Source organism: Procambarus clarkii, chromosome 4 (assembly GCF_040958095.1).
Source record: "Procambarus clarkii isolate CNS0578487 chromosome 4, FALCON_Pclarkii_2.0, whole genome shotgun sequence".
In the NCBI taxonomy this organism is placed as follows: domain Eukaryota; kingdom Metazoa; phylum Arthropoda; class Malacostraca; order Decapoda; family Cambaridae; genus Procambarus; species Procambarus clarkii.
Genome location: NC_091153.1, coordinates 13,637,473 through 13,648,188, shown reverse-complemented (window position 1 = coordinate 13,648,188; position 10,716 = coordinate 13,637,473). Strand labels below are relative to the sequence as shown.

General features: G+C 48.5%; 1 protein-coding gene across 1 annotated transcript; it reads right to left on the bottom strand.

Annotated features, from left to right (window-relative positions):
- Positions 1 to 9,039: 9,039 nt before the first annotated feature.
- Positions 9,040 to 9,888, bottom strand: LOC138370616 (fap1 adhesin-like). The gene has a single exon (XM_069335174.1). It carries the CDS (start codon positions 9,886 to 9,888, stop codon positions 9,040 to 9,042), a length of 849 nt encoding a protein of 282 aa, XP_069191275.1.
- Between the last annotated feature and the right edge of the window lie 828 nt (positions 9,889 to 10,716).

Genomic DNA, 10,716 nt, shown 5'->3' with positions numbered 1-10,716 from the left:
CACTTACGCCAGCTACCCTACACTTACATCCGCTACCCTACACTTACACCGTCTACCCTACACTTACACCAGCTACCCTACAGTTAAACCAGCTACCCCACACTTACACCAGCTACCCTACACTTACACCTGCTCCCCTACACTTACACCAGCTACCCTACAGTTAAACCAGCTACCCCACACTTACACCAGCTACCCTACACTTACACCAGCTACCCTACACTTACACCAGCTACCCTACACTTACACCAGCTACCCTACACTTACACCAGCTACCCCACACTTACACCAGCTACCCTACACTTACACCAGCTACCCTACACTTACACCAGCTACCCCACACTTACACCTGCTACCCTATACTTAAACCAGCTTCCCTACACTTACACCAGCTACCCTACACTTACTCCCGCTACCCTACACTTACACCAGCGACCATATACATACATCTCCTACCCTACACTTAAACCAGCTACCCTACACTTACACCTGCTACCCTACACTTAAACCAGCTACCCAACACTTACACCAGCTACCCTACACTTACACCCGCTTCCCTACACTTACACCAGCTATCCAATACTTACACAGCTACCCTACACTTACACCCGCTACGCTACACTTGCACTGCTACCCGACACTTATACCTGCTACCCTACACTTACACCAGCTACCTTACCTTGAGGTTACCTTGAGGTGCTTCCGGGGCTTAGTGTTCCCGCGGCCCGGTCATCGACCAGGCCTCCTGGTTGCTGGACTGATCAACCAGGCTGTTGGACGCGGCTGCTCGCAGCCTGACGTATGAGTCACAGCCTGGTTGATCAGGTATCCTTTGGAGGTGCTTATCCAGTTCTCTCTTGAACACTGTGAGGGGTCGGCCAGTTATGCCCCTTATGTGTAGTGGAAGCGTGTTGAACAGTTTCGGGCCTCTGATGTTGATAGAGTTCTCTCTCAGAGTACCTGTTGCACCTCTGCTTTTCAGCGGGGGTATTCTGCACATCCTGCCATGTCTTTTGGTCTCATGTGATGTTATTTCTGTGTGCAGGTTTGGGACCAGCCCCTCAATTATTTTCCACGTGTAAATTATTATGTATCTCTCCCGCCTGCGCTCAAGGGAGTACAGATTTAGGCTCTTTAGTCGGTCCCAGTAATTTAGATGTTTCACAGAGTAGATTCTAGCAGTAAAGGATCTCTGCACGCTCTCCAGGTCAGCAGTTTCTCCAGCTTTGAAAGGGGCTGTCATTGTGCAGCAGTACTCCACTCTAGAGAGCACAAGCGTTTTGAAAAGTATCCTCATCGGTATAGCATCTCTAGTGTGAAAGGTTCTTGTTATCCAACCTGTCATTTTTCTTGCAGTTGTGACGGCTACTTTATTGTGTTCTTTAAAGGTAAGGTCTTCCGACATGAGTACACCCAGATCCTTTACATTGCCTTTTCGTTCTATGTTATGATTTGCCTGAATTTTGTACGTGGTTTCTGTTTTTATATTTTCAATTTTTCCATAGCGCATGAGCTGGAACTTATCCTCTTTAAACACCATATTATTTTCTGTAGCCCATAGAAAGACCTGATCTACATCTGATTGGAGGTTTGCCGTGTCCTCTATGTTGCCAACTCTCATGAAAATCCTAGTGTCATCTGCAAAGGATGATACAGTGCTATAGGTTGTGTTCTGGTCTATGTCCGATATGAGGATGAGAAAAAGTACTGGAGCAAGCACAGTACCCTGGGGGACTGAGCTCTTCACGGTTGATGGGCTGGATTTTATTTTGTTGACTATTACACATTCGGTTCTGTTAGTCAGGAAATTGTAGATCCATCTGCCTATTTTCCCAGTAATTCCTTTTGAACGCATTTTATGTGCAATAACACCATGGTCACATTTATCAAAGGCTTTTGCGAAATCTGTGTAAATTACATCATCAGCTACCCTACACTTAAAGCAGCTACCCGTCACTTACACCCGCTACCCTTCACTTACACCTGTTACCCTACATTTACACCCGCTACCCTACACTTACACCAGCTACCCTACGCTTACACCTGCCACCCTTCACTTACACCCGCTACCCTTCACTTACACCCGCTGCTCTTCACTTACACCCGCTTCCCTACACTTACACCTGCTATCCAACACTTACACAGCTACCCTACACTTACACCCGCTACGCTACACTTACACTGCTACCCGACACTTATACCTGCTACCCTACACTTACACCAGCTACCCTACACTTAAAGCAGCTACCCTTCACTTACACCTGTTACCCTACACTTAAACCAGCTACCCTACACTTACACCCGCTACCCTACACTTACACCCGCTACCCTACACTTACACCTGCTACCCTACACTTATACCAGCTACCCTACACTTACACCAGCTAACCTACACTTGAACCAGCTACCCTACACTTACACCTGCTACCCTACACTTGAACCAGCTACCCTACACTTACACCTGCTACTATACACTTAAACCAGCTACCCTACACTTAAGCCAGCTACCCTACACTTACACCAGCTACCCTACACTTGAACCAGCTACCCTACACTTACACCAGTTACCCTACACTTACACCAGCTACCCTACACTTACACCAGCTACCCTACACTTACACCATCTACTCTACACTTACACCAGCTACCCTACACTTACACCATCTACTCTACACTTACACCAGCTACCCCACACTTACACCATCTACTCTACACTTACACCAGCTACCCCACACTTACACCTGCTACCCTATACGTAAACCAGCTTCCCTACACTTACTCCAGCGACCATACACTTACACCAGCTACCCTACACTTGAACCAGCTACCCTTCACTTGAACCAGCTACCCTTCACTTACACCTGCTACCCTACAATTTCACCTGCTACCCTACACCTACACCAGCTACCCTACACTTACACCAGCTACCCTACACTTGAACCAGCTACCCTACACTTACACCTGCTACCCTACAATTTCACCTGCTACCCTACACCTACACCAGCTACCCTACACTTACACCTGCTACCCTACACCTACACCTGCTACCCTACACTTACACCTGCTACCCTACACTTACACTAGCTAGTCTACACTTACTCCAGCTACCCTACAATTACACCCGCTACCCTACACCTACCTAATCCTACCCTTACCCAACCCTACTCTTGCCCAATTCTAACCTTACCCAACCCTATAACCCTTCACTTACACTACCCTAAGCTTTACGTACCCAACTCTTTCCAACACAAGACTCACCTTTCCCAACACATACACAACCCAATTCTTACACTACCCTACCTCTACCTTTACCTTACCCTTAACTTTACCTTACCTTTCACTTCGCTTCGGAGCCGTCCCGTGTCCAGCCTCTCCTCAATGTCAAGGGTCAAGGTCAAGGGTGAAGGGTGACTGTCAAGGGTTATGGTCAAGGGTCAAGGGTAAAGGTCAAGGGTGACTGTCAAGGGTGACTGTCAAGGGTCATGGTCAAGGGTGACTGTCAAGGGTCATGATCAAGGGTTATGGTCAAGGGTCAGGGTCAGGGGTGACTGTCAAGGATTAAGATCAAAGGTCAAGGGTCAAGGGTGACTGTCAAGGTTTAAGGTCAAGGGTCAAAGTCAAGGGTCAAGGGTGACTGTCAAGGATTAAGGTCAAGGGTGACTGTCAAGGATTAAGGTCAAGGGTGACTGACAAGCATTAAGGTCAAGGGTCAAGGGGTGACTGCCAAGGATTAAGGTTAAAGGTCAAGGGTCATGGATGACTTTCAAGGATTAAGGTCAAGGGTCAAGGGTGAATGTCAAGAATTAAGGTCAAGGTCAAGGGTGACTGTCAAGGATTAAGGTCAAGGGTCAAGGGTGAATGTCAAGGATTAAAGTCAAGGTCAAGGGTCAAGGGTGACTGTCAAGTATTAAGATCAAGGGTCAAGGTCAAGGGTCAAGGTTGACTGTCAAGGATTAAGGTCAAGGGTGACTATCAAGGATTAAGGGCAAGGGTCAAGGGTGACTGTCAAGGATTAAGGTCAAGGGTCAAGGTCAAGGGTCAGTCTCCCCTCACACAATAAGGTCAGTAGGAATAACAGGTAACGCTGGACGCTATATTCCTTCATCAGTCAGTCTGGACGCAGAGTAACAGTCAACTGAATCAATGTGATCCCAGGGAGAGAGAGCAGCTCTGAGCCTTAGGCGCGGTCCTTGCACTATTACTATTCTTTTTTCTCATATCACAAACAGACAAATTCACAACTCAAAGCATAATATAATTGTTTTGTCATATGACATATATCAGAATGAAAACTACTTATGTTGAAGACATTGGAAAACTACAAGGTGATACTGATAAAGCTTTCAATTGGGCAGCAGAATATATTATGTCAAGTGATAAATTCTAGGAACTTAAATTACACTACCCTACACTTACACACACTACCTTAAACTTAGACAACCTACCCTACACTTACTCCCACTACCTTAAACTTAGACAACCAACCCTACATTTACACACACTACCTTAAACTTAAACAACCTACCCTACACTTACACCCACTACCTTAAACTTAGACAACCAACCCTACATTTACACCCACTACCTTAAACTTAGACAACCAAATCTACACTTACACACACTACCTTACATTTAGACAACCTACCCTACACTTACACACACTACCTTACATTTAGACAACCTACCCTACACTTACACACACTACCTTAAACATAGACAACCAACCCTACACTTACACACACTACCTTAAACATAGACAACCAACCCTACACTTACACACACTACCTTAAACATAGACAACCAACCCTACACTTACACACACTACCTTAAACTTAAACAACCTACCCTACACTTACACCCACCTACCTTACATCCATACACCATACACAGCACATACACACCCTACACTATACACTAATATCCTAATATTAGGGTAGAGGTAAAAATTAAGACCTTAAACAAAATTAAGAACAAAAAAGAACATATTTTTTTGTTCTTTATTTGGTCACACAATCAAATTTTGCCAATAGCCGCAAATCAGCATGTAAAGGATCTGGGTACCCCATCCACCACCCTATCCACCACCCCATCCACCACCCCATCCACCACCCCATCCACCACCCCATCCACCACCCCATCCACCACCCCATCCACCACCCTATCCACCACACCATCCACCACCCCATAAACCACACCATCCACCACCCCATCCACCACCGTAACCACCACACCATCCACCACCCTATCCACCACACCATCCACCACCCCATAAACCACACCATCCACCATTCCATTCACCACACCATCTACCACACCATCTGCCACCCCAGCCACCACACCATCCACCACACCATCTACCACACACCATCCACCACACCATCCATCACCCCATCCACCACCCCATCCACCACCTCATCCACCACACCATCCATCATCCCATCCACCACACCACCCACTACACCATCCACCACACGATCCACCACAGCATCCACCACACCATCCACCACACCATCCACCACACCATCCATCACACCATCAACCACACTATCCACCAATACATCCACCACATCATCCACCACATTATCCACCACCCAATCCTCCACTCCATCCCCCACACCATCCACCACCCCATCCACTACACCATCCACCACCCCATCCACCACACCATCAACCACCCCATCCACAACACCTTCCTCCACACTATCCACCACACCATCCACCACCATATCCTCCACACAATCCATCACACCATCCCCCACACCATCCACCACACTATTCACCACCCCATCCACAACACCTTCCTCCACACCATCCACCACTCCATCCTCCACACAGACCCAGTAAAGAGTATGAAAACAACAACATGGCTGTTAACATTATAATTGAGAGGACAGCCTCTGCTGCTTGTAGAAATAGATCCCACCTGCTCATCATGGGGGACTTCAATCACGGAAAGATTGACTGGGAGAACAAGGAACCGCATGGAGGCGAGGATACGTGGAGAGCCAAACTATTGCAGATGGTGTCAGGATTTTTTTTTAACCCAGCATGTCAGAGAACCCACAAGGATGAGAGGAAATGACGAACCAGCGAGACTCGACCTAGACTTCACTCTGAACCTCTCCGACATAAGAGAAATCAGTTTTGAGGACCCAGTAGGAATAAGCGACCACAGTGTACTGGTGTTTGAGTACCTGATTGAAGAAGGGTTATTGAACTCGAGGAGGGATACCGAAACCAAAAGGTTAGCATACCGAAAAGGAAACTATGAGGAGAAAAGAAAATTTCTAAAAGATATAGCATGGCAAACAGAGCTCAGGGGAAAGACGGCCCAAGACATGATGGACTACATCACGAAGAAGTGCAAGGACGTAGCAAACAAGTTTGTCCCAGTCCAAAAGGAAAACAGTGAAATGAAGATGAGAAACCCATGGTTTAATCAGAGATGTAGGCTAGCTAAGCAACAAAGTAAAAGGGCATGGAGAAACTATAGGAATAACAGGACACTGGTGAGCAGAGAAAGATACCAGAATGCCAGGAATGAATATGTCAGGTTGAGATGAGAGGCAGAAAGACAATACGAAAATGGCATTGCAAGCAAGGCAAAGACTCAGCCTAAATTGCTGCATAGCCACATCAGGAGAATAACAACAGTAAAGGAACAAATTATGAAATTAAGGATAGGGGCGGAAGGATTCACTACAAACGACAAGGAAGTGTGTGAGGAACAGAATAAGAAATTCAAGGATTTCTTCACCTTAGAGAAAGGAGAAATTCCAGAGATAAGAGAGGGAATAGCTAACCAGGAACCACTGGAAGAGTTTGAGATTACCAGCGGGGAAGTAAAGAAGTGTTTACTAGAGTTGGATGTGACAAAGGCTATAAGCCCAGATGGAATCTTCACTTGGATACTAAAGGAAGGAGCAGAAGAAATGTGCCTACCACTCACCATAGTGTACAACAAATCACTGGCAACAGGGGAACTGCCAGATATTTGGAAAGCAGCTAACGTAGTCACGATATACATAAAAGGGGATAGACAGGAGGCACTGAACTACAGGCCAGTGTCCATAACCTGCATACCAATGCAAGCTGACGGAGAAGATTGTGAGAAGAAAGGTAGTTGAGCATCTGGAGCGAAAGAACAATGCAACACAGCATCAACATGAGGGTCAGGGATAGCAGGTCCTGCCTCACACGGTTACTTGAATTCTACGACCAGGCAACAAAAATAGGCAAGAAAGAAAATGGTGGGCAGACTGCATATTTTTGGATTGTCAGAAAGCCTTTGATACAGTTCCTCACAAGAGGCTAGTGAAAAAGCTGGAGATGCAGGCTGGAGTGAAAGGGAAGGTACTCCATTCGATAAAGGAGTACCTAATCAACAGGAGACAACGAGTCAGTGTGAGGGGTGAGGTCTCAGATTGGCGAGACGTTACAAGTGGAGTCCCGCAGGGGTCAGTCATTGGACCTATACTGTTTTTGATATATGTAAATGATCTCCCAGAGGGTATAGAATCGTTTCTCTCAATGTTTGCCGATGATGCAAAAATTATGAGGAGGATTGAAACTGAGGATGATAGTAGGAGGCTACAGGATGACCTAGACAGACTGAGTGAATGGTCCAACAAATGGCTGTTGAACTTTAACCCGAGTAAATGCAAAGTAATGAAACTAGGCAGTGGAAACAGGAGGCCAGACACAGGATACAAAATAGGAGATGAAGTACTTAATAAAACGGACAGCGAGAAAGATTTAGGAATTGAAATCACACCAAACCTGTCTCCTTAAGCCCACTTAAAAATAATAACGTCTGCGGCATATGCGAGGATGGCTAACATCAGAACAGCGTTCAGGAACCTGTGTAAGGAATCATTCAGAATCTTGTACACCACATATGTAAGACCAATCCTGGAGTATGCGGCCCCAGCATGGAGCCCGTACCTTGTCAAGCACAAGACGAAGCTGGAAAAAGTCAAACGGTATGCCACTTGACTAGTCCCAGAACTAAGAGGCATGAGTTTCCAGGAAAGGCTGCAGGAAATGCACCTTGCGACACTGGAAGACAGAAGAGTAAGGGGCGACATGATCACAATCTACAAAATCCTCAGGGGAATCGACCGGGAAAAACAAGGATAAACTATTCAACACTGGTGGGACGCGAACAAGGGGACACAGGTGGAAAATGAGTACCCACATGAGCCACAGGGACGTTAGAAGGAACTTTTTCAGTGTCAGAGTAGTTAACGGATGGAATGCATTAGGCAGTGATGTGGTGGAGGCTGACTCCATACACAGTTTTAAATGTAGATATGATAGAGCCCAGTAGGCTCAGGTTAATGTACATCAGTTGATTGACAGTTGAGAGGCGGGACCAAAGAGCCAATGCTCGACCCCCGCAAGAACAAATAAGTGAGTACAATTCATCACACCATCTACCACATTATCCACCACACTATCCAACACATCATCCAACACACCATTCACCTCATTATCCACAACCCCATCAACCACACCTTCTACCACACCATTCATCACCCCATTCACGACACCATCCACCAACCCATCCACCACACCATTCACCACACCATTCACCACACATTCCACCATATCATCCACCACCCCATCCACTACACCATCCAACACTCCATCCACCACCCAATCCATACCACCACCCACCACACCATCCACCACCCCATCCACCACCCCATCCACCACCCCATCCTCAACACCATCCACCACCCCATCCTCCACCCCCCACCTCCACACCATCCACCACCCCATCCATATCACCACCTCCACCCATCCACCACCCTATCAACCACACCTTCCACCCACATCCACCACACCATCCACCACCCCATGCACCACCCCATCCACCACACCATCCACCACCCTATCCACCACACCATCCACCACCTCATCCACCACACATTCCACCACACCATCCACCACCCCATTCACCACACCATCCACCACACCATCCACCACACCATCCACCACACCATCCATCACCCCATCCACCACCCCATCCACCACCTAATCCACCAAACCATCAACCACCCCATGCACCACCGCATCCACCACACCATCCACCGCACCACCCACTCCACCATCCACCACACGATCCACCACCGCATTCACCACACCATCCACCACACCATCCATCACACCATTCACCACACCATCCATCACCCCATTCACCACCCCATCCACCACATTATCCACCACCCAATCCTCCACCCCATCCTCCACACCATCCACCACCCCATCCAATACACCATCCACCACCCCATCCACCACACCATCAACCACCCCATCCACAACACCTTCCTCCACACTATCCACCACACCATCCATCACCCTATCCTCCACACAATCCATCACACCATCCCACACACCATCCACCACACCATTCACCACCCCATCCACCATACCATCCACCACCCCATCCACCACACCATCTAGCACACCATCCACCACAGCATCCACCACCGCATCCACCACCCCATCCACTACACTATCCACCACACCATCCACCACAGCATCCACCACCGCATCCACCACCCCATCCACTACATTATCCACCACACCATCCACCACACCGTCCACCACCCTATCCACCAAACCATCCACCACCCCATCCATTACACCATCCACCACACCATTCACAACACCATCCACCACCCCATTCACCAGCCCATCCACCACACCATCTACCACACCATCCACCACCCCATCCACGACATCATCCACCACCTCATCCACCACACCATCCACCACACCATCCATTACAGCATCCACCACCGCATCCACCACCCCATCCACCACACCATCCACCACACCCTCCACCACACCATCCACTACACAATCCACCACACTTTCCATAACTGCATCCACCACACTATCCACCACGCAATCCACCACACCATCCACCACGCAATCCACCACACCATCCACCACCCCGTTCAGCAACCCATCCAGCAACCCATCCACCACCCCATCCACTACATCATCCACCACTATCCACCACCCCATCCACCACCCCATCCCCTACATCATCCAACACCATCCACCACACCATCCACCACCCCATCCACGACATCATCCACCAGCCCATCCACCACATCATCCACCACATTATCCACTACCCCATCCACCACACCATCCACCACACCATCCACCACACCATCCTCCACCCCATCCACTACATCATCACCACCATTCTCCACCCCATCCACTACAGCATCCAACACCATCCAATACACCATCCACCAGCCCATCCGCCACCCCATCCACGACATCATCCACCACCCCATCCACCACACCATCCACCACACCATTCACCACCCCATCCACCACAGCATCCACCACCGCCTACACCAACGCTTCCACCACCCCATCCACCACACCATTTACCACACCATCCACCACACCATCCACCACCCCATCCACCACTCCATCCACCACACCATCCACCACACCATACACCACCCCACCCACCACCCCATCCACAACACAATCCACCACACCATCCACCACACTATCCACTACACCATCCACCACAAAATCCACCACACAATCCAACACACCATCCACCACACCATCCACCACACATCCACCACTCCATCCACCACACTATCCACCACACCATCAATCACACAATCCACCACACCATCCACCACACCATCCACCATTCATCCACCACCCCATCCA